General features: G+C 38.9%; 1 protein-coding gene across 1 annotated transcript in view; it reads right to left on the minus strand.

Annotated features, from left to right (window-relative positions):
• Window positions 1–2,519: 2,519 nt before the first annotated feature.
• The window catches only part of LOC124554669, a 139,792-nt gene continuing 117,406 nt past the window's right edge, over window positions 2,520–24,905 (minus strand). The window contains exons 5-6 of the mRNA XM_047128290.1: window positions 2,767–2,854; window positions 2,520–2,654 (exon numbers count right to left, since the gene is read on the minus strand). Coding sequence (XP_046984246.1) covers window positions 2,830–2,854 — 25 coding nt within the window. The 3' untranslated portion in view covers window positions 2,520–2,654; window positions 2,767–2,829. The remainder of the gene's footprint in view (window positions 2,655–2,766; window positions 2,855–24,905) is intronic.

Raw genomic sequence — 24,905 nt, forward strand, 5'->3', positions numbered from 1 at the left:
GAGTAAGGAGTGAGTGGTAGGTTCCCATGCTGGTTAGGAGAAGTGGTTGGCCATCTGGCACTTTCAGAGCCAATGGGATGAGATGCCAATGTTAAGATTTATCATAGTGTGAAAAATTTAGAAACTAAAAAATTCTGTGAGGAACAACATATAGAAGCATGTATGTGTGAGCTTAAACTAAATAATGGTACCTCTACAATTGTAGCTGTGTATAGTCCCCCATTGGGAAATATTCAGCTATTTTTGAAAAACTTGGATTTTTTGTTGTGCTATCTGTCAGACAGAGAGAAGCAAATTATAGTTTGTGGTGATATCAATGCAGATTTACTAAAAAAGTCCATTAGAAAGCTTGACCTTGAAATATTACTTGGTTCTTTCACTTTGACATCAGTCATTGATTTTCCTACTTGGGTGGTACAGGAAAGCAGCACACTGATAGATAATGTTTTTAAGACCAAGACAAATTTTCCATTAAGAATGGTCTGTCTGATCGTGATGCACAGCTAGTTACAGTATATGACATAACTCAAAGAGTAATTCAATACATTCCTCCAAAATAGTGTGTTCAATTAATGATTTAAGAATTGCAAATTTCAGGGAAAGCTTGCAACAGTTGGATTGGGCTGAGGTGTACAGGGAACCTGAGGCTACTTTAAAATTTAACCTATTTCGTGATACTTTTGTGAATATATCTGAAAATAGTAACCCTAAGTAAACAGTGAAATATAATTATAAGAAACTGTCAAAAAATCAATGGCTTACTAAAGGGATAAAAATGTCTACTAAAAAGAAAAAGGAAGTGTATCTTACAGCTAGAAGGAGTAATAATCCAGAAACAGTGAAACATTATAAAAACTACTGAACTGTATTAAGAAAAGTTACTTAAAAGTTCAGAAGTGTGTACATTATGTCTGAGATAAGCACTTCTGATAATAAAATTAAAACAATTTGGAATATTATTAAGAGGGAACCAGGGCAACTGAGTGGGATGGTGCACAAATGCTTTAATTCATATTTAACCAGAAAAATGCAAAAGGTTGAAATTAACAGTACAGATAGTCTGTAAAAATCAGCAGAGACCTCTAACAAGGGAGGTGTCAAGAATGGTGTTGCATGGGGTTCAGTCTTGGGTCCCTTATTGTTCTTAATATATATTAATGGTTTGCCACTCTATATTCATGAAGATGCAAAGCTAGTTGTTTTTGCTGATGATACGAGTACAATAATCATACCCAACAAACAAGAATGAGCTGAGGAAATTGTAAATAATGTCTTTCAAAAAATTATTGTGTGGAAATGGACTCTCATCATTTGAAAACGTCATATTCATGGCCTATGGAACAAGTGTTAATGTAATGTAGAAATTGCTCACGACATCAGCAAAGAGATACATAGGGAAAGTACATTTATTGTGGTGCAAATCAAGTAATAATTATTACGAAATATTTGCTAACAGAAATCGCCTTTTGCTACTCAGATATTAGGAGGAGTCCATAGGTCATAAATACTAGCTTTCAGTAATTTTCAATTCCAGGAAACGTTGATACTGATAAATAAATGAATAACTATCGCATAACTGAAGATGTATGATTTCATGCAAGGTTCAATACGAGTGGTGGGTTCTTGCACCTTCTACTGCTTCATTTTGTAGATGTAGCACAGACAAAATTTTACATGTGTAATGTCACTGCTGTGGAATTCATTGCTGAGCATTATTCGTTAATACTGTTTAATATTTTTTTTTGACAGCTTCAGTTGATAGCTAAGTCAACAGTGTTGCATCTTTTTTTCATGTTCAGTTTTGGTTGTAAATCATATTAAACGCCCTTATGACGTAATTTTTGTTCATCAGTTGTGAAGTTGATATCCATTACATGCGGTTCTTGTGTGGAACTGGAAAGGTGACGTACGTGTCTGTTTGTCTGCACTACATCCATGATACACAGCAGCAGCAGGTCCCAGACAGTGACAGCGTTGACAGTTTACTATGGAAAGAGATCGATAATGGCCATAGAGCCAAAATATGCTTATAGCACGAAAAAGTAACAGGATAATAAAACATCTTTGAATATAGCACCGTTTAAAGTAACAGGATAATAAAACATCTTTGAATATAGCACCGTTTTGGCTACCTAAACATGTAAAAATTGTAAAATTTACAGTTGTGACAGAGTGTGTGGCTGTTGCCAATAGAATAGTGTTATGGATACTCTTATAATTTTTAACCAAATGTGTGTTGTTACACTCATTTTTATGAAGACTGGAATTAATTTAAATCTTTTGAAAAAGGAACATCTGATAAGATTTATGATGTCTTTCACTTCCAAAAGAAAGTATCTGCTAAATTCAGTTTCACTAGTGAATTATAAAAAACATTTAAGTCAATAAAGCATGAAGTATGGCTGCAGCTTAAAGGTACCTGATGAGTCTGACATCTGGCATATAGTTATTTCAGAACTGATATTTTTAAAAAGCATTAAAACATCAATAGTTTATGAATATTAATAGCACATAACACAAACTTTTTACTACTGTGAAACACTTCAGATGGCTGAGCTTTTTGATCTGTGATGACAGTGGAATTTAGATTTATGTCAGTAAAGCCATACTTTTGGCGAAGGGGACGAAGTTGACTACGTGACACTACAGGTATCCTGTAAGAGAAAACGAAATAATAATTTGGTACTAGTTCTTACACACAAAAAATGCAATGTAGGAAAATAATATTGTCACTATAACTATCAATGACTTTTGTTGTATGCTTACTCTGAGGGCTCTCTTAAATTATAACAAGTTGTGTATTTCACTTCAAATGCTCCTCCTTTTATTTTATTTATTTTCATCTTCAGGACACCTGTAACAAAAATATGCATTTAAAATCAAGATACCGACTTTACACAGAAAACTTGCAGTAATTAAATGTCTTGTTTACTTCCAGAAATGGTTCCTATAAAAAAGGAACACATAACTGACATGGGTTAGTGGTCGTCTATGTGCAAGTTGTGCTTGTGCCAATGTGCAAGTGTTTTCTACGTCAGAAGAAGGTCTTTTGGTCAAAAGCTAAGATGTATAGCAGTCTTTTCATTGTGGCTATATGCGACTCAGTGTCTTCTGTATACAGTGCATAGCAATTTATCCTTTTCATAGTACTGTTTCTCTAAGGTACTCATATTCAGTGTTGAGTATAATACAAAATTGAAATCTCAATTGTGCACTGTTTGAGAAAAGGATAACATTTTAAAGGAAGTTGAGGGGAGTTAGAACACTAAAAAAATTCCACATTTTCGGATTTTATAAATTTATATATATATATATATATATATATATATATATATATATATATATATATATATATATATATATATATATATATATATATAAATTTATAAAATCCGAAAATGTGGAATTTTTTTAGTGTTCTAACTCCCCTCAACTTCCTTTAAAATGTTATCCTTTTCTCAAACAGTGCACAATTGAGATTTCAATTTTGTATTGCATATATATATATATATATATATATATATATATATATATATATATATATATATATATATCACTTATAAACTCACATGCGAAATATTTTATTTTATATTTTAAATATAATACACACAAATTGAAAATGATATCATTTTTATGGGCATTACTTCAAGATCTAGTAAGATTGGTAATTTTTTTTATGTAGAAGGCTGTGGATTTCTGTGTCATAAAGATTAAATTACGTGTTTGTACTGGTAGCACTGTCAAAAACAGTATTGCTTCGTTTAATAGTATAAACACATGTTGTATGTCGAAATGATAACGTTTTTCTGAGGAAAAGTGACGAATAGATTGATAAATCTCTCAAAAAGTAAAGTATGACACCAAAACGAAGTATTTTTAAGAAACATGAGTTTCCTGGTAATAGAGTTCGAATAAAGGGAAACACTGTGTTCAACATGTAGTGTGTGAAATTACAGACAATGAAATACAGGCAAACTCGTGAGTATTAGCTTTTTGAAGATTAAAATAAAACGTTGTGAGACACAGTTTTCTCAAAAATAAAGTTATGTAAATAGTAGGTTAGGCTCTATTCTGATAGGTTTACACAACCTAAAAGGGTGTTAGGTGATGTGTGTGTTGGAAAATATGTGGAGGGCCAGTTACTTTACATGAAGCCAGTGAGGTATCAAATGGACTAGCCAGGAAACTTATCATTAATTGTGCCAGTTGTAAATATATGCATTCATTTTGGAATTATTATAAGTCTAAGATAGATATTTTGAAGCAAATGTTAGGTGGTTTTATGGGTTGCGAGGATTGCAAGCTACTGGCAAAGAACACACTGCAGCAGAAAGAATGTGTGCCATGATGAATACGCCATGCCCACCTTGTAAAATCTACCAGTTTGCAGGATTTATTGGAGCTGCTGTGGAATCTGTTTCATGTGAGTCAATGAAGGGTGCTGCATACGAAGCTGTTGAAATAAATGATGGTATGACTGACATACCAATAGCTTTTGATGGTACTTGGCAGAAGTGACGCTATAGTTTTAAGAATTCTGTTGCTACAGTGACGGCGTGGATACTGGAAAGGTAATAGAGTTCCAGATTTTAACCAAACACTGTTATAAGTGTAACTCAGGGGATGAAGAAGGGCATATCTGTGACAGAAATTTTGTAGGAACAAGTGGTGTTACAGAGGTCTCTGTAGTTATTGAAATTTTTAGTCGATCTGTGAATGAAAGGGGAGTTTGTTGCACTAAGTTCTTAGGTGAGACTCAAAAGCATATAACAGTGTAGATGCCGCTCAGCCTTATGTTGAGAAGATTATCACAAAACTGGAATGTGCTGGTGTTGTCCAGAAACTAATGGGCACCGTGTTGAGGAAGTTGAAACGAAGTCTGATGGACAGGAAACTTTCTGATGGTAAAACCATAAGAGGCAGGCTGACAGACAAAAGATTGATAGATGGACATTAGAAATAATGCTGAGGATTTGTTGAATATGAAGCAGGCAGTATGGACTACCTTCTTCCACAAACTGTCAATTGATGAAAAACCAGTACACCACTTTTACCCTCCTGGACCTGATCCATGGTCCAATTACCGCAATGCCCAGTACTCAGACAGTTCATACAGCCATAAACATTCCATCCCAGCAGCAGTCATGGGTTCGAAATACCTATTTTCTGAGAGCTGATAATTCCTGAATTATTGAAGAAGTATCTGCATGTTCAGACTCAAAATCTCAATGAGTCGCCCAGTAATCTTATATGGACTCGCCTATAAAAATGTTTTTGTTGGAATGAAGACACTAAACTGGGGGTCAGTAAAGCTGTTATTGCTTTTAGTGATGGCAACATTGGTAGGGTGAAAATGCTACAGCGTATGGGAATTAATCCTGGAGCAAACTGCATCAGAGAACTTGAATGCATGGACAAGGTTCGCATTGATAAAGCAGATTGTGCAGCACAGTTGGCCACTAAGGAGTCGAAAAAGAAGAAAAAATTTGCAAAAAGATCAAGAGGATAATATACAGTACGGTGCAGGGTGCTTCTGAGAGACTAAAATTAAAAAATTAAGCATATATTGAGTTACAGTCTTTTGAAACTTTAGAAGCTATTCCCGAAAATTTACATTTTCTGTTGCATTTTTCCCTAAATCTCAGAAACCACCTCGAGTAGAGTATTCAGATTTTCATGGAGTAGTTACATACATATCCTGAGTCTACTGAACTAAAAGAACATAATGTTATGTATAATTAAAATTATTTATGATAACATACAAAAAAGCACAGAAAATTTTAACTGTGTAATTAAAAAATTGTATTTCCAAAATCAATGGCTGAAATGCAATTATTGTAGTTCTGTAGACTCAGAACATACAGTTTAAAGTCCTGTAAAAGTTTCATGTCAATGACTCCTAAATACAGGGTAGCCAAGATACTAAATTTAACATTGTTAGGATAGGGCGTTCCAACTCGCCTTAATATGAATAAGGGAGGTGAAACATAAGTAAAACAGTGTGGCTGATCTGCCAATGCCAACTGATTAAGAGGACAGCAGAACAGAAAAAAAGTGTCTGAGGACAACACAAAAGGGAAGAGTAAAGGCGAATAAAACGGAAAGAGATCTAGAAGACGGCATTCTACAATGGTGTTGCACATCACCTAATGGGCGGTGAAACACATAGAAGTCAGTCAGCAATAATCGAACTGTTAGACTTCTCTGTCACAAGTTTGTAATAATATCTGCTATTTTTTGTACTGACCTCTATAGTTTGAATGACTTTTATGACTACAACAAGCTCCCAATTACCAGGTGCAAATTATCCAGTTTGTGCAATATGCATGTACAGAGGATCAATTTTGAAAATATGAAAATTACAGGCTGAAATTTTCTGTGGTAATTACATTGATTAGAACATGCATGTGTCATGATTTACCTCAGTAAGACGATGCAGGACCCAATCGGACTGTTGGACAGAGCTGAAATATTTTTCCAAATTTTGTTAATTTATTTTCAGGTAAAAGCAAGACCCTAACCCTGTAACATGTATACAGGTGATTTCCTGTCTATATAGCTGCCTAGCCTTTTCCTTGGGAGCTAAAAGTCAATATTTTACAAATGACTTGAAGACTTCAGTTAAAGAAAATCATCTACATGTCCCTTGCAGCACTCTTGTTCTTTGCCTGTTTAAAACTGAAACAACCTGTTAAATACGATCAAGAAAATTAGCTACAATGGGTAAGTGACCGACAGTGAATTTGTATCACATATTACTACTTGTTGCTGAAGTTAGATATGGTTCACTTGCACTGGGAGATAACGCAAATGTGTGACTTGAAAAAAAAAAGAGTTACTGGTAAAGAAAATGAAAAGAACATCAATCGATCACAAAAACCGTCATTTTATTACAGAAGATCTAGATTTCAACTATAACATCGTCATCTTCAGTGTCGAAAATTGCATTGCAAAACAGGATAATCAGGAACAAATATAAGATAGTTGACAATGTATCATAAAAGCAAACATCAGCACTACACAGTTACACACACACACACACACACACACACACACACACACACACTCCAGACACACTGCTGGCCATCCAAAGTGCAACAACAAGAAGGGCTGGAGGTATCACAAGCAAACTGATTTGGGAGATAACACATTGTACAAAGATTACATGACTGAAAATCCAGCCCAATGTCAAGTGAGAAAGATGATGAAATTAGCACTGAATGTTACCATCATTTCTGTTTATAACCGCCGCTACATGCCTTGGCATTCAATCAAACAGGCTCTGAATGTGTAGTTGGGGTATAGCAGTCCATGCTGCTTCCACATATTTCCAAAGCTGACCCAGTGTAGCAGCGGATGGTATATCCCAGGCCAGTAGCTCTAAATCATCAAAAAACGTTTTCGATGGGCGAGAGATCAGGAGAATGGGGAGGCTGAGGTAGCGGTGCAATCCAGTGGGCAATGAAGAAGACCTGAACACTGCATGTCACATGTGGTCACCCATTATCCTGTTGCAATGTGGTGGTCAGCAAGCTCCGAAGAGGACAACAGGCTTCCACATTTCAGAGATAGAAAGCTGGTTGTTTAGTGTAGTGTAGTGGCAATGTGTACTAGGGCGTGGTGAGAGTGGAATTCAGTACTACCCCAAACCTTAATATTGGGTGCAGGACCAGTATGGCAACGCAGAAGGCAACAGTTCGACAATGTCTCCAGACTCTAATTCGGAGAGAATAGGGATTCGCAAAAAAAAAAAAAACCCATTCAGTTGTCCATGTCTGTGGTTCATCGTATCATTGCAGGCACACATACCTCTGGCACTGATTCAGTGGTAAATGCAGCAATGGATGCCTTGTGGACAGCCCCCTCTGCTGCAAACGACATTGCATGGTACACATGGACACTGCTTGTTGTGCAACAGACTGAATTTGTTGTGATATGATAATGATGTGGCAGAGTGATACATCAATGTCTGGTGCACTATATGCCTACCAACGTGCCTAGGTGCCTAGTGGTGCAATGAGGTGGGTGCAATCAGTCCCGTCAGTCCGTGATTTCCTCCTGTATCCAGCAATTACAGATCTGCATCACAGTTGGTTGGTTCCGACCGACACGATCACTGACTTCTCTGAACCATTCTTCCTTGGTAGAACTCCAAAACATGTTCGAAAGACACTCGCTGTCTTCTGCAAGGCATACTGAAGCTGCTTACTCAAAACAACAACACGAAAGAACAACTCCAGTATGTCCGCACAGTTGTCTGTTCCCCCTTTGTATAGCGCTAGCAGGTGATACTACTGGCAGCCATAATGTGTACCTGCACTGAAATGTTAATCCTGTACATCCCTCACTACCACAAACACATGCTGAAAATTTCAGCTGATTTGGATGCTTCTGTCTGTGTGCTGCATTTTATGTGGTGTGTATGTTTATATAAAAAAGAGAAATATTGCTAGCAAAAATCTAAAAAACTTTTCACCAATTTACTTCAGATTTCTAATAAATGTTTGGACAGAAATTGGCCACATATATTTAGGGGTAAACGTTGTTAGCAAAGATCTCGAAACGTTCTATGGATATAGGCCAAATGTTTTAATATGTATTTAATGTATAAAGGGGGTATGTTGTTAGCAAATATCTCGAGAAGTTCTTGACCAATTTACTCCATATTTTTAAATGATAAAATATGTATAGAATCTATAAAGGCAAATTTTGTTAGGAAAATACTCAAATAATTAGTGACCTATGTACTTCAAATATTTACAAAATACGCTAATAACTGCATATATATATATATATATATATATATATATATATATATATATATATATATATATATATATATATATATATATATGTGTGTGTGTGTGTGTGTGTGTGTGTGTGTGTGTGTGTGTGTGTGTGTGTGTGTGTGTGTGTGTGTGCGTGCGTGCGTGTGTGATATCCAAAAAACACAGCAGCAAACTTTATGAACAGTTCCCTTACACAGAAATATGTAAAAAAAATCTAGCAAGAATGGGTTTTAAAATACATATCTTAAGAGCTATGAGCACCTGTTCATTTTTGTTAGTGTGAAACACATCTACTGAACAAGTGCTCATAGCTCTTAAGGTATACATTTTAGACCCAACAATTACTGGACTTTTTTCATTGTTTTGGTCCATACGATCTCTCCCCAAAATATGAAAATTAAAGAGCTTGCAATAGTAGAGATGTGTTTCATATTACCCAGATGAAAAAGTTCTCATATCTTTTAAGCTATGTGCTTTAGATCCCTTATTTACGACTTTTTTTGGTGTAAGGAACCTGCCCATAAACTTTGTCAGTGTTTTTTTGGGGCTTCCCATTATAAATTTCTAGGGCTCAGAGAGGGGAGTAGGTAACTAATATTTTGAACAGGAACCCATGTCGGGAAATTTATCGTCGCCTTGCTACAGCTGTTTGGAAACATGTTTGCTAGGAAGGTTTGCAACAGGATAGTCATGGTGGGAGGTGATTACATCACATAGGCTGATGCCATTTGACGACTATTCTACCTCTCTCACCTGGTTCGAGCCTCATTGTTGGAGCAACATGGATTTTATGGATGCCTTAGTTTATGCCCAGAGGAGACACACCATGTTTTATTGTACTATTGTCATTGCTTTAAATTGTAAATATTTTGCTACATTAATTTAACATTGCACTTTTCGTGTTACATGGAACTGTAAATGGATCTTATTCCATTGCTCTGAAATGCAAAAACATATGACAGACTGTCCTGTACATACTGTCATTGAATGAGTTATATTTATGGTCATGAACGTTTATAAAGTAGGTGGGGTTCTGGTGGTCCAGACACTCTTCCAGCCACCCCCTTATCTTGTGCAGAAAACGCGAATGTTACCCGAATATCCACTTTGTGAAACCCCATGTCCCAATTTAGTAGTCATGTGCCACAGTTGGTGGAAATAGCAACAAACCATGGAGTTGTGGTGCAACAAACGATAGCTGTGCTCTTAATTGGAGTTTCTCTTCCCCCCCTACCCCCACCCCTCCCGCATCCCCTCCCACCTCATCGCTATGCACACCATTGACTGAAGGCAGTCGGATCTGTAGCTTCCTTTGGGCAATCAACAATTAACGGCGAAAGTTTCGGGCGTCATGAATCAGCCAATCCAGAAAACCCGATAATGAAGCATACAAAAGTAGGTCTCTTATTTACCACTGAAGGTTTATTTCATTTTGAACCGTAATTCTGTAAGAAAAAAGCTTATTTCTCCATTACCTTCTCATCTGATCTGTTGTTTATAGGTATTTCAAGTTGTAATGATTAGTTTTTCGAGTATTGTGCAGAGTAGTTTGTTTTGTGATTGTAATTTGGTTGTGATAAGAAGATGGATTGTTATATTATGGGTACGGACATTGGAGTTTAGTCTTTAATTACAAGCGAATGAGTTAGAGAAATATTTTTCTTGTTTATTTATGCATGAGAAAATTTGGTTTTTACATTCAACAACTATTTTTATGTACGATTGTAGCAAGAGCAGTGTGGGTTTTGGGTGTCTATGAATGTGGCTACTCACTTCGAAACTCCTGATAAGGATTGGTGTGGTGTTAATGAAATTTTAATAGTTTATAGGCACATGTATTACTAGAGTCATTCTCAACTTACAAAGTTTTTCAATCATCAGAAAAAGGTTTTATAATTTTTCTAAAGTAACCTTTTCTTAGCCCAATACAAAAGTATAAGAGAAAGAATGGGTTTTCTTTGAATCTCTTTTTAGTGGTAATTTGGAAACTACAACCACTGAGACTGTACAGTGTGATACCGATTTTATAAAGAGTAATATGGAAGATTCGTTGTGTCAACACTGGACTGTGTTGAAGCAGCTCTGTGCTTTCTATGTCAGAAGCTCTAGAAAAGAATGCTTACTGTCTGGTGTCTGAAAACTATCAGTGAAAAAGTTACAGGCAAGTTAGACGATAATCAGTCCAACTTTTCTTGAGAGATGACACAGCTGTGCGCTATGCAGAGATGGAAGGGGTAAGAACCTTTAGAGTTGTGAATGTTGTGTGGGTGGGGGAAGATATTCCTCAGTCCTGAAGCTGGTGATATGTTCTGACACCTGCTATGATTGGAATGATGAGCAGAAACAACAATGTTTCACATTGCAGTGACATTCACTGTAAGACGTCAGGACGGCTGGTCAGCATGGCCAGAACGGCTGGCCAAGTTGGTGAGGAAAGTCAGAAAAGGGACAACAGCCAACCCAGCTTGAGAGGGGGCCAGTCGGTGGAGACAGCCAGAACAGGCACAGCAGACAGTCCCGCTTGAGCGGCAAACATCCGGTGCCTTCCAAGAAAGAGGAATCGCGGGATGGCTGTCTATCACAGCCACAGCGTTGGCTTGCATAGCTAAAAAATTACGAAGTTGTGTACAAAGAAGCAGTATTATAACTGAAGCCAGTACTCTCGCAAAACCATTCATGACACATCAGAAGATGTGCATCTTGAATTCACGCGTTCATTATAGCATTGCACAGCTGTATGACTTCTAGTTCATGAGTAACACAGCTTTTTATAACTGCCACTTGACAAACATTTGAAGTTAAACTATTGTCTAATGAATACAGCTACATCCTTCCCTGATAAGCCAAATTCTAGCACTTAGATACCGTAAATGCCTAATAACTTGGTTTTTATGAAACTCAAAAGATATGAGAGTAAATATTATGTTACTTAATACGATTAAAATGAACCAGAGCTCAAAGTAATTCACAGAAACACGTAGCATGACACCAGCTGGTGTTCCATTCTACGAGCTGCGAGCGCAGCTAAACCTGCTAGGCACCCCGGGCTCCCACCACTCTGCTATTCCGACCAGGTGCGTGACTCAGACGCCCATAAGCTGAAGGCTGCACACACGGGAAACTTTGGAAGATGTGTTTGCAAAACTACGTCTAAGAGGTGAATATTGCGGCATACTTTTATAAGCACGATTCAATCATGGGTATTTACTTCCAACTTTTTATTTTCCTATGAAAGCAGTATCTTTTATTACACGATTAAATATTAGCCAATACGGTAAGCAAAACTACAAAAAGTTTTACAAACAGGCATTTAACTTTACGTTCTGATGTTTATTAATTTATACATTTTATACTTTAGAATATGTAATACATCGTCGGTAAATGTGGCTAGTGATAAAGTCAAAACGCATGGAATTACACAGATTAAAATCTGTTAAGCCCAAGAATCTCAAATGCTGGCGGAACTATCTCAGTTTCATAACAGAAAAAAAGTTCCCACACGTGTTGAAGGAAACATTAAACAAACTTCAGCGGACCGTCCGTGCAGTCTAGGATATTGCTCCTGGTGTAACATTTTATAAAAGTCTAGTAAACTCCTGGATTAAACAAACTTGTCGCTGAGTAGGGTGTTACACTGTACATCGATCAGCTCAAGCTGAAAGTAATGAGGTACATTAGCAGCCGAACAAGAGAGCAAGTTGACAAATAAATCGAAAACTGACTTCAGTCGTGTATTCTCCTAGAAGCTCTTTGAGAATAGCTGGGTGAGCGTTGCTCTAGTACGTGGTCATAAAGTAGAAAAAGTACCAGGACTCTGATCATTTAATAGTTGCGACGTCATCGCATATCGCACATTTCAGATCTGTGAAGTCTACAACAGACATGGGAAATCGTATTACATGTCTGGTCCACAACTGACTAATATAAGTTAAGGGAAATGTTCCATGTCATGAATGTAAAGCTGCTTTTTCCATATGACTACCTTTTGTTTGATAGCATCAAACTGGTCTGCCATATCTGTTATCGAATGATTATCCTCTTGCTTCGAGGTTCTTATTGACTTCAAGTAATTGGTGATGTTGACAACAAAAATTTTGTCACATTCTGCTAACAGATAACTGAGATTTTTTTCTAATGTCTTCAGTTCAGCCATCATTCACTGTCGTTCATCAGAAGACAAGAGCATCTTATCATATTTGTGGACAAGTGCGTATACGCAATAATATTCCTAATGGAAAACGTAAATCTTTTTTAACGAGAGTGCTATTGTCAGCAAATTGCTTCGCGTGTGAAAAAGCGACTGTTTCTCTCTGGTGGCTTCCAACTGCAACCTTTATTTTCATCTTTCTCCTCTCCCGTCAGCCCTACTCGCTCCTGCGCTCGGAGCGCTGGACAGGGGCATGGCCAGAGCACTCTAAAACGTGGAGCGTTGTTTGGCTGGACCTGTAGTACAGCCTTTAACCATTTTCCAAATATAATTATTATTAATTTTAAATGATAATTATGTGTCAAATTATGTATGATGGTTGTGGAGTGAAACAGTGCTTTTTGTAAATCGGCCATAATTCAGATATGATGTATGTTACCTATGAACTATGTGTGTCACAATATCGAATAGCAGAGTGTCTTCCTTTTTGATGTGGCACGGTCATTTATATGCATATATTTCTTCATTGCTATTCATTCTAGATTAGTGTATGACGGCACCACTCAAATGGCCGTTGCCACATGGAATGATCATCAACAATGTTTTTGTTGAAAACTTTTATGATATTCATATTAGATTGATTTGCAAGGTGAGAGTAATCAGTGTGAGAAGACGCTCACAGTGATATGCTTTACGGGAAATGAAATCCACATAATTGTTGATGATGATAATTTTAACAGTTCAGAAACAAGTCGTGAAAATGACAGATGTGGTCTGGATTCCGAGCTTTGAAATAGGCAACCCTGGAGCACCTATGGGTCTTTTGGTTTGTCAGCATACACTGGAGATGTACAATGCTGACTCGCAGTTTGCATAACGTTTTGACGCGAGTAGGATTTGGTTTTCCTGAGCAGTTCAGCCGTGCTCTTCCAACGTTGGACGGTGTCGTTATCACACTGCTTTCATATGTTGGGTTGTATATCGTAATGAGCGTTTACGAATAGTAATGCAGATAACTGAGGGAGGATTCCGGTTCCATTTCGTTGAAATTTGGACTTTGAGATTGCAAGTGGGTTAGTGGAATTGGAATGTATGGCGGACTCTGCCACATAGTTCGACATCTTACACGACTTCACAGCACTCACTGCACTTTCGAACATTTAGCTTGAGGAACAGACATGCTTGTAATAATCTTACGTTAAGGCCATTTAGAGATTTGAGTTAGTTTGTTTTTAGACAATACAGTATCTCAGTTTTAATCAATTTCCATATTGTACTAGAGTACATCTGTCCATCTATTTTTTCAAATTTGTTACAGGGGTTTTATCGATTATTTATTTTTATTTGCAATATTGCCTGACTATTTATGTGTGCTTGGTGCTTGCCAGTAAAACCTTTCGAGTAAACAGTGGATGCTGTGACTAGGGTAAAAAGTAGTGTGGCGCTCATCCCACCCTTCAGCTAAAGGAGTAAGTAAAAATGGATCACACAATATGTCAGCAATATTGCTTGTAGAGTATTGATTTCGTGTTAGTTCTCAAAGTACATTCTCTCTAAAATGCCTGTTTTGAGGTCTGGGAATTTACAGCATTAGTAGGATAAAGTTGCAAAAATGGATGCATGTTATTCTAGTGTTTAATATTAATTCTTAACTTTCTTTTACTGCCAGGGTGGATTTATCCGTTTCTGTGTCAATGGTTTATAATACTGGGACGTATGTTGGTCATCCTCCAATCAATGATGAGGAAAAGCTGAGAGCACTAAAAGAGCCTTGGTACCCATCAGATACCTTCACATTTCAAATCTCTGGCAAGGACAAGCTTTATTCTCAACGTCATCGGAATACTAGGCACTCATGACTTGTGTATTCAGATGTCATGCAGGGAGCATTTTTCTAAGTATGTGTTCAAAAATGGTTTAAATGGCTCCGAGCACTATGTGACTTAACTTCTGAGGCCATCAGTCGCCTAGAACTTAGAACTACTTAAACCTAACTAACCTAAGGACATCACACACATCCATGCCTGAGGCAGGATTCGAACCTGCGACTGTAGCGGTCGCTTGGCTCCAGACTGTAGCGCCTAGAACCACACGGCCATTCAGGCCGGCTAAGTATGTGTTTTGCTTGGTAAAATGCAAGGTGGTCGTGTCCATCAGGGACTCAGAACTTTGTTAGAAAGCCGTTTACTAACTGGAAGAAAGCCTTAAAGAGGTTTTATCACCATGCAGATACGAAAAATTATAAATTAGTGCCAAGCAGGGAGCAAGTTTTGTAAACGTTGCAAACGGCAAAGCACTTAATGTTACTGAGTCCATCAGTGTGGAAAATAGTAAAATAGCTGAAGAAACAGAAGAAGGTTAAAAGCTATAGTGGAAACAATTCTTCCGCATGGAAAACAGGTAATTGCCCTGGGAGGATCCCATGATTCTGGAGATGTGGGAATAAATGAACCCGCAGATAATGATGGTAATTTTAGAGCATTACTTTGTGTTTGTGCTCGATCCAGTGATGAAGCATTTAAGAACCACTCCTTTGCACAAAATATCCACAGTAGCAGTGTGTCACCTCACTCTGCATTGTTGCCAAGTTTATTCAAGATAATGGATCCAAGATAGTAGCCATAGATGTGGCAACATTGCAGTGACGTCATGGCGCGAATTTCAAATTTTGGCGGGAAAATAGGTCAATTGGCTTACCTCCACAAACCCAACCCCACACCCTCCCCTCCTCTGCCTCCTCCCCTTCCCTCCATTCCCCCAACTGGAAATTGGTGGGAAAAGGACTGTCTGTGCTGGGTTGCCAGATAGAATGGACATAAGTCTTTACTTTTTATGCGTTGTTTATTTAAACAATTTGAGTTGTCATTGACAGTAGCTCCTCCAATGTGTTCACCTTGAGGTCCAGAGTCGAACTGACTTAGTTCAAAAACCACCACCAGAGGGCACTGTTGGCTCTTTCCCCTCCCCTCCCCTCACTTCTCGTAACATAATCCAAGATGGTGGTCTGGGGAAAAATTAGTGGGAAAATCTCTGTCTGTGTCGAGCTGCTGAACTGGGAGGGCAGACATAATTGTTTACTGTGTGTAATATGTGTTCAATGGATGAGATGTCTGTGCTGAAGACAGAGGAGTTCGATGGGTATATAAGCTGAAATCATGCATGTGCTGTACTGTGTCTGTTACCACCTGCACAATGTTTGGAAAGGAATTACATTTGGTGAATTTATGAAGAAGACAAATACGCTTCATCAGATAATGAAGATGCAGCAGGATGGGGCTAAGTCACACTTCACAACTCGTGCTGATAAATGTATGTTCTGTAACTGCAAATTATTTGATACAAGTCCAGTCAGTCTTCTGAAAGGCAAGGGTGTCTACGTGTGCTGGTAGAAGCAATGTGCCGGAGTGCGGTAGCTGCAGGGTAGATGCGCTAAGTGCTCCCTGTCGTGTTGGAAATACCCACACACTTCCTCTTCTCATTCCTGGTGCATGGATATCCCTTGTTGTTAAACTAGAACTTTTTTGACATGACAGTGAACTTCCCAGTTTCTGTTTCATGACTCAACCATCCCTCCACTACTTTGCAAATACCATACACTAGATTGCGAATGTAGACAGATGACTGTGCAGTACGTCCATTCATTGTTAATTTTAGAACATATATACCAAAGTATACCAGACAGCATATTATGCCGATCTATACATTTCTAGCACTTCGATCATAGGGCGTAATTTACGTTTATGATTGTTCATTATGGAGACAAACTTCAAAAAGATAAAACTACTTCATTCTCCACAAAAAAAAAAAACACTTTGTGTCCCTATACATATGGGAGTCACAGAGCATTCTCGCATCTTTAGGATAACGTTAGAGATTAAAAGATCACCTCTCACTGTCTTTGACCAACCCTCGCTGCAACGCTGTCACCAATTTAATTTGCAACTGGCCAGAAATAGACTGCTACATTCCACATCTTGTGAAGGAACAGAGTGAGCCGAGTCCTTAACTGCTGTTCAGCAAAGACTGTTCTGCACCCATCGAAGTGCACAAAATCTCTCCAGATGCGTGAATGTTGAGGAGGTTAGCACCCCTTATCAGTGTATAGTAGACATGAATATGTTGTGATGATATAACAGACGCTTAGGAAGAACACAACACGTGGTTTTATGTATGATGAAGCTCAAGATGGGCACAGTTTGAAGCATTTTACACAAATCAGCTGCAGTATCTGTTCTATGACGTACACCCACACCACAAGCTTTTTATCCCACTCACTATGGTGACAGACTTTAAGAAGATAAAACTACTTCCTTGTATGGCAAAGATAAAACACATAGACTGTTGGTCATAAAACCACAATATAGCATTCCAGCGTCCACTGTTCACATCCGATCATGGTTAAGAAATTATAGTATGCTCGCATCAGTACTATATAAAATGGTCGTCAGCAATGCAGAATGGCTCTTACAAGGAAACAGACAAACTCATAACAGCAGTGTTTCACATGTGCAATTGCATGCCATACTATCACTAATTCCGTAAACAGGACATCTGCCAAGTAGATGTTTACACAAGGATTGCAGTACCTCACAAACGCCTGCCACTAACTTAGAATCATTATAATTATGTAACTGAAGCCTCGATTTTATGACCCAAGACGTGGCAGGGGAATGGGGTACGTATCTTTGTTTGTCCAGAGGAAGGCGCAGAAACAGGACAGACATGTTTCATCATCATCACACATGAGTTGTAAGTCCTCTGGTGACTGAGAGGTTTGCTGTTAACGATCGCAGGTAGATAATGCTCTAAGTCACCCACACACAGAACACACAGTTGTATTCGAGTTCAATGCAGGGTATGCCACACAGTTGATACACCCAGACAGAACAAAGAGAAAAATGGTTAAAGGACCTGCAGCAACATCTCCCTCTTTCTAGAATGCATCACAGTCTACCATTCAATCATACCTCATTACAAGCCCATCTCAAAAAACCATTCCATCAACTTTCTGTCACCTTTTAACGCAGATACAAATCAATTTACAGGCAGATGGTTCTCTTTTTTCCAGGGAAGCATCAAAGACAGCAGTCAACTCGCAAGTATCACTATTACCTGAATAGAAATACTGTACAATGTTTTCAAACAGCTACTATTTGTTAGCTGACACTGCAGGTTTGTGATGGGCGGAAAGTACAGAAAAGCATATTGTAAATACTGCTTGTTATGGCTCAAAACACCCAATCAGTCCTGCACAGGGTCAAAGATGCAATACATCTGTAAGTGTATATTGCTGTCCCACAGCAGGTAATACAACACTCTTTAGCTAAGGACACATAGCAGCCAGCCGTTTGCTGGGTGGTAACACGCATTGGCTGCCACGTCACACAACACCGGCAGAGCCTGAGAAGTAGTGGCAGGCTTGGGCATGCATTAATCCTAACCACACTTCATGTTGTGCACGCAATACCTCAGACATTCCCTCTCTGTGGCACACGAACCACGCCACGTGAATTCAACAGCAGACCTGAAGCCACACCGCCTTTCTCCATGGGCCATCCATGACACACGCACAGACACACAGAAAGGAGAGCAAATGCACTGCATCTGTAAAATATGTGATTGAATGTATTTGAGTACAGTGCTATTCTATACTGTCCACCAGAAAAAATAGTGTATTTTCGATAGATGTTGAGTGCTGTACTACGTACACTTACAAGCAGCTTTAGAATACGTGGCTATAAGTGATGACATGATCGCATGACCACAAGTGACATAAAATTGCGAAAAAATTGACAGAAAAGTACGTATTAACTGAGGGCAAATACTCCGAAATGCTAGAGTACTTGCATATCTTTTGCTAGGTGCAGGACAGTTCTTGTATGTGAAAGCAAGAAGAAGAATACGAGAAAAAGTTTACATGGAAACACCAAGAACTAGGGAAAAAAGTTTGTTTTTTCTTCGACAGCGATACGACGGCTGGAATAGAATATTTAACGTGATTCACCACCAAATGTAGAGTAATATGCCGGATCACAAGCCCAAATGTGACCCCAAAGTTATCGGCAACCACCTTACAGATTTTTATAAAATGTTCTTAGTTATCCTTAGCTAAAGAGCGTTGCATTACGCGCTGTGGGACTGCAATATAAGACTGTAGAATGAATAGCATGTCTGATCCTCTGCAGGACTGATTAGATGTTTTAAAGCACAACAAACAGTATTTACAATGAGCGTCACCGTACTCTCCGCCAATCACAACCGTGCAGTGTCAGCTAACAAACAGTTATTGTATGGCAACATTTTACTGTATGTCTATTGAGGTAATAGTGACACATGTGAGTTGACTACTCTTTGATGTATTTCTGGAAGAAAGAGAGCCTTCTGCCTCTACACTGACTTGCATCTACCTTAAAGGATGATAGAAAGTGATGGAGTGATCGGTTGAGAGGTGCTTGTAACGCGGTAGACCGATGAAGTATTCTATAGAGAGAGGGAGATGTTGAAACGGGTCAATTTAACCGTTTTTCATTTGTTTTATCGGGGTGTATCAGTTTTGTGCCATAACATGCATTCGACTCCTATACAATTGCGTGTTCTGTGTACGGCTGACTTAAAACACTACCTACCTGTGTTCCTTAACAGCAAACCTATCAGTCATCAGAGGACTTCAAACTCAGGTGGGATTATGATAAAACATGTCCATTCTGTTTCGGCACCCTCCTCTAGATAACCGAAGACCTATGTGACGTACTCCACTTCCCTGCCACATCTTGGGTTATAGAATCAAGGCTTCAGTTTCATAACTATGGTGATTCTAAGTTAGTGGCAGGTGTTTTGGAGGTACTGCAGTCCTCGTGTATACATCTGCCTGATGGATGTCCTGTTTATGGAGTTGGTGGTAGCCTGGTGTGCAATTGCACATGTCAACGCTGCTGCTATGCAGGCATTCTCCATCAATGACGATCATTTCATACAGGACTGATACAATCATAGCATAATTTCTCAACTGTGATCGGATGTAAACAGTGAACGCTATACACCTCCGGAAAGTTATACCATGCTTGTATGACAAAGACTGTATGTGTTTTTTTCTTTAGTATGGAAGGAAGTAGTTTTATCTTCTTACAGCTGGTCACCATAGTGACTGAGATAGAATACTTGTGGGGTGAATGTATGTCAGATGCTGGACATTTATGTCCTGCATTAGAGTGCATGTGTTGATGTTCTTCGCTCATTTCTGTCTCTTAACAATACCTTCTTGGTAGTGAACTCACACACTAGCACAATACTTTAGAATTGAAAGCAGTTGATATACGTAATATGCTTCAAACTCCATCTGTCTGAAGCTTCATCATGCATAAAACCACACGTTTTCTTCTTCTTAACTGTCTGTTATATCATCACAATGTTTTCATATCTACTACACGCTGATAAGGGGTGCTAATTTCCTTAACATCCACACACCTGGAGAGATTTTGTGCACTTGGATGGGTGCAGAACAGTCTTTGCTGAACAGCAGTTAAGGACTTGGCTCACTCTGTTCCTTCACAAGACATAGAATGAAGCAGTCTACTTTTGGTCAGCTGCAAATTAAATTGTTGGCGGTGTTGTAATGAGGGTTGGTGAAAGACAATGCAAGATGGTCTTTTAATCTGTAACTTTGTCCTAAGGGTGTGAGAATGCTCTGTGGCTGCCATCCATATAGGAAGAGATGGGCAATCGTAATAATAAATTATACTTTATGATCAAAGTGGTACAAGTATATAGATCGGCATAGGACACTGTCCGGTATACTTTGGTGCATATGTTCGAGAATTAACAATGAAGGACATACTTCACAGTCATCTATCTACATACGCAATCTAATATATGGTACTCACAAGGTAGTAGAGGAGTAGTTTAGCGATGATACAGAAATTGGGAAGCATGCAGCTGTGTCACTGGTCGGCATTGAAATTACTTAAAAACTAGTAAAATTGCCAAAACTGATAGCATTATCAAGTGTGATGCATATTACAGTACATCGATGGTGTCTTTTCCATCCAATCTGTCCCCCGGTATGCTGTTGATTACCATAAAATGATTGACTGACAGCGATTGTTTGAGACAGAGAAACAGTCTTGGTGGATGACTACCACTGAAACAGTTACTGCAGTATGAGGAATCAATTGAGACAGTACACCGAGACATCAGCTATCCCATCACTGTGAAAGATGAGTTTAAATGTAGAAGTTGTCAGCCATCTTTGGACAGCTGTTTGGAAATGCTCCACAATGCTGCAAAACTCTTCCAGCTTCCATATGTTTCCACTGTCTTTTATTTTTATCATCCTGTGTGTGTGATATGGGAGCAGCAGCATAATTCACACCATGAAATATCCAGCTATCAGTCAGAGCCAGTGAATGAAATCGTGTTAATTTCAGTTCAGAACCTGACACAGACCTCAAAGTCATGGCGGAAAAAAACAAAATGCATGGTGGTGTGCAAATCTGTGGTCATACACTGCTTCGATTTTTTACAGCAGCAAAAAAAAAAAAAGAAACAATGTATCAAATAACAAAACAAGGACCATCTCTTGCAACTGATAGTCTGTGAGGTATGTTTCTCATACAGGGGATCAATACCTGTATATTTAATAGGACCGCCACATATGCTCAATGCCAGCACACAGATGATTTTTGTTTTCGATGTATATCAGAAGAGAGGGATGTGGTAATATCTTATCGAGTTCTCTACCAGATGATAGTGGAGTTTTTATAGTTCATGATTTTCTTTTCGGTTGGATGGTACACAATAACGACGATAGAGAGAATGTTTGGGTGATAGACATGAGTGCACTGTGAGACACACATATCTCCTTCAGACTGCTGTACCTCTGTGTAGGTTGGACACACATTGCAATGCAGTGGCAAAATCCTCATCCTTCTCCCAGTTCCTATAACTGCTTGTACTGTCTTTTTCCACTGCTACCTCGTGTTGCAGGAGAAAGCATTGTTTGGCAATGGCCTTACACATTGCAAACAGTTAGCAGAGCTATGACATGTTCCCATGTCCACCGAGTGGTCAAAACATGGTACTGTCGCATTAACTCAGTTCACCCTGTTTCTATATGGGTTGCAGAAGATGGTAGATATAGTGCTCACCAACTTCTGTTCGTTCCAACTTAAATTGGTACGACCACATGGAAAAAGCTGCAGGAAGGGGGGGATGGGGGGCAGAGACTGAGGAACAGTTACAAGATACAAAGGGACTGTCTAAAAAACTATGTTAGAGTTTTACTAAAACAGATAGTTTCAAAAAAAGGTGTCTCGTTTCGAGATATGAGAGTGCCATCAATATGATGCACTAGTGACCGTAACCATTAAAACATATCTCCATACAAACAAATGCAGGTATGTTGTTGAACGGAAAGACAGGATTCCACATCACAGACAGCATTTCTACCAGAAAGCGTAACACTATAGGTCTGTGTATTGGTCATAGGATTTTGTACATTTTTTATGACCTCCATCCACCGTTGCATTTTTTAAAGTGATAGCACACCATCTATCGTATGTATTCATTCTCAATCAACCATCATCACCTTGCCTATAATGTGCAGTGGGTATATCACAGAACCTCTGATAAGGCATCGGGATAGACTGTGTTACAAATACTGTTTTTTAGCGTGAGAAATATGTAGCGGCGGCATGAGGGAGTTGCAAATACCTGCTTTATACAACATTCCTTAGCCGAATTACTTTCTGAATTCGGTGATTTTATTACAAGCTTACACCGCTGGCGACATGCACCCGCTCCTTTGGTCTGTTAATAAACACCCCAGCAATCACTGTCTGTATTCCATGTCACGATACTTGTGTGGAAAACCACTTCATTCAGAGGCAGTGCCATATCTCGATTTATAAAGCTTGTATAGTTTTTAACACGGATATTGTTAGTGATACTTGTATATGCTGGTAGAACCAAGACCACTTTTTATGAAGGGTGGCAGTAACATAACCATTACAATTGTGATTTTAACAGCTGGTCGCTTATACGACGATTACATCTCTCTTCGTAAGACACACACGTAGCACTCGCAAGAAAAACAAATGAGACATGTCCATTCATCACGCATTTTCGCTCAGTATTGTTTGGTGTCACCAGCATTCAGTTACTGGCGAAGTATTATACTTAGTAGGGTGTGTGTGAGAGATTCATTGTGATTAGCAGGCTTATAAAGTATGTGGGCTGTGGTCAGTGTTCCGACATGTGCAAAGAAATTGACTATGTAGTAAGGAAGGTATGGATTTTATATGGAAAACAGTGATTTCAACACATCGATAGCTGTAAGGGAATGAAACATTCTTTTACGCTGAAAATTATCTCCAGTCATAGGAAGAATATGGATAATTGTATTTACACAGCCACTGTCGTCATAAAGCAGTATTTTCGATACTTCGCTCATTGTTGAATGTCTTCAGATTGAGGCTGCAGTCGTTAACGTTTAATTGTAAGTACAATGATTGATATGTGGCTGGTTTCCTAGGACGAGTCTGACTGGGTGCTGGGGGCCTGTGGCCAAGTTAGCCAATGGCCAGATTTATTGACATTTTTGGCTTACGGTGGGAGCTTCCCAGACTGGAGAGGTTGGAGTACAAGAATGCACCTGACCTGTGTCGCCCTCTAGGCAGGTGAATAGTAAACCAATACTCAGTATGTGTTGGGCAGCCTTCATGGTCACAAATGTTCTCCACGGAAATCTGAGAAGATCCAGTATGGACATGTGTTTGCACTGGAAAATTATTCCTTCCCATGTAGATTGGCTGGTTGAATGCTTCTTTATTTGGTTGAGAGAACATCAGTTGTGGTGCGTGCTGTGTGCCTCTAGAGCGTGAAAAACAGGTGGAAGAAACATATGCCGCTTCTCCAGACACGAGAAGCGCCTTAGTTGATTTTGTAAAGTACAAGGATGATTTGAAATCTGTTATATCATTGACATAGATATTCGTTAAAAAATACAAGGGGAATTACCAGTCTCATCTATTTTTTCGAGTTTCCACGTAAGGAGCTTCACAGATGAGCTAAGTTTCTAGTTACTTAGTGCTTTGCAGCATGTACCACATCGCTAAAGTTTTGGGTTTCCAGAGATATAATTTTCACTCTTTATCTTCGTAATTACACTGTGCAAGCGATCGGTAGCATATTGCTGTGTGGCTAATATCGAGAACTATCGCAAAAATTGTATGATATTCTGGCAAACCATGGGAAACTACATATGTTCTTCTAATCCCATAGTCTGCAGACGGCTGTTGAAAGCATGGCAGCAAGCAAGTAAGCAAGTCAGGGCTGGAAACAATAATGCCTTTGACCAGAGTAACTAGCCCAGCAAGTGTACACTAGTTCAGAGAGTGACCACTATCTGTGGAGGGAGCTCTGATTGCGCATGAGACCAGCGTGTGCGGCAGGCAGTTATCTTGTGACAGTTGACCGCGGTGGATGGCCGAACAACCTTGTGGGAAATAACTAGTGCTGCAACTACATATACGATGAATATGCTTATGTTTTTGGGATCTGTCTGTATTCGCGGTATATGTACGAGCGTTTGGTGGTCGATAGCTGCATGCAGGCTGCAGAAGTGACAATTTTTTATGGTGCAGGATACGAATTGTGTTTACTACATCGATACTGTATGGTGATACAATCGTTTGTGGTGATATAGCCCGGTTAGAGAGCGGTTTCACTCCAAAAAATTCAAGCTTTCCTCAACAGGAGCAGAGCAGTGTAATTGAGGAAGTGTTTTTGGCGATATTTTGCATATTCCAAGATCTCTAGACCACTTTTGCAGGGTTTAACTGTCAGTGCAATATGATTGCTGTATGTTTTCTTGATCTTCACAAAACAGTTTTGCTGCTCAAAGTCTCGTAATTTGTCCGTCTACAGAAAATGGCAGACAGTGCTCCCACACCGGCAGCAGCAGCAGTTTGGCT

The sequence above is a fragment of the Schistocerca americana genome, chromosome X (assembly GCF_021461395.2).
Source record: "Schistocerca americana isolate TAMUIC-IGC-003095 chromosome X, iqSchAmer2.1, whole genome shotgun sequence".
NCBI classification, from domain to species: Eukaryota; Metazoa; Arthropoda; class Insecta; order Orthoptera; family Acrididae; genus Schistocerca; species Schistocerca americana.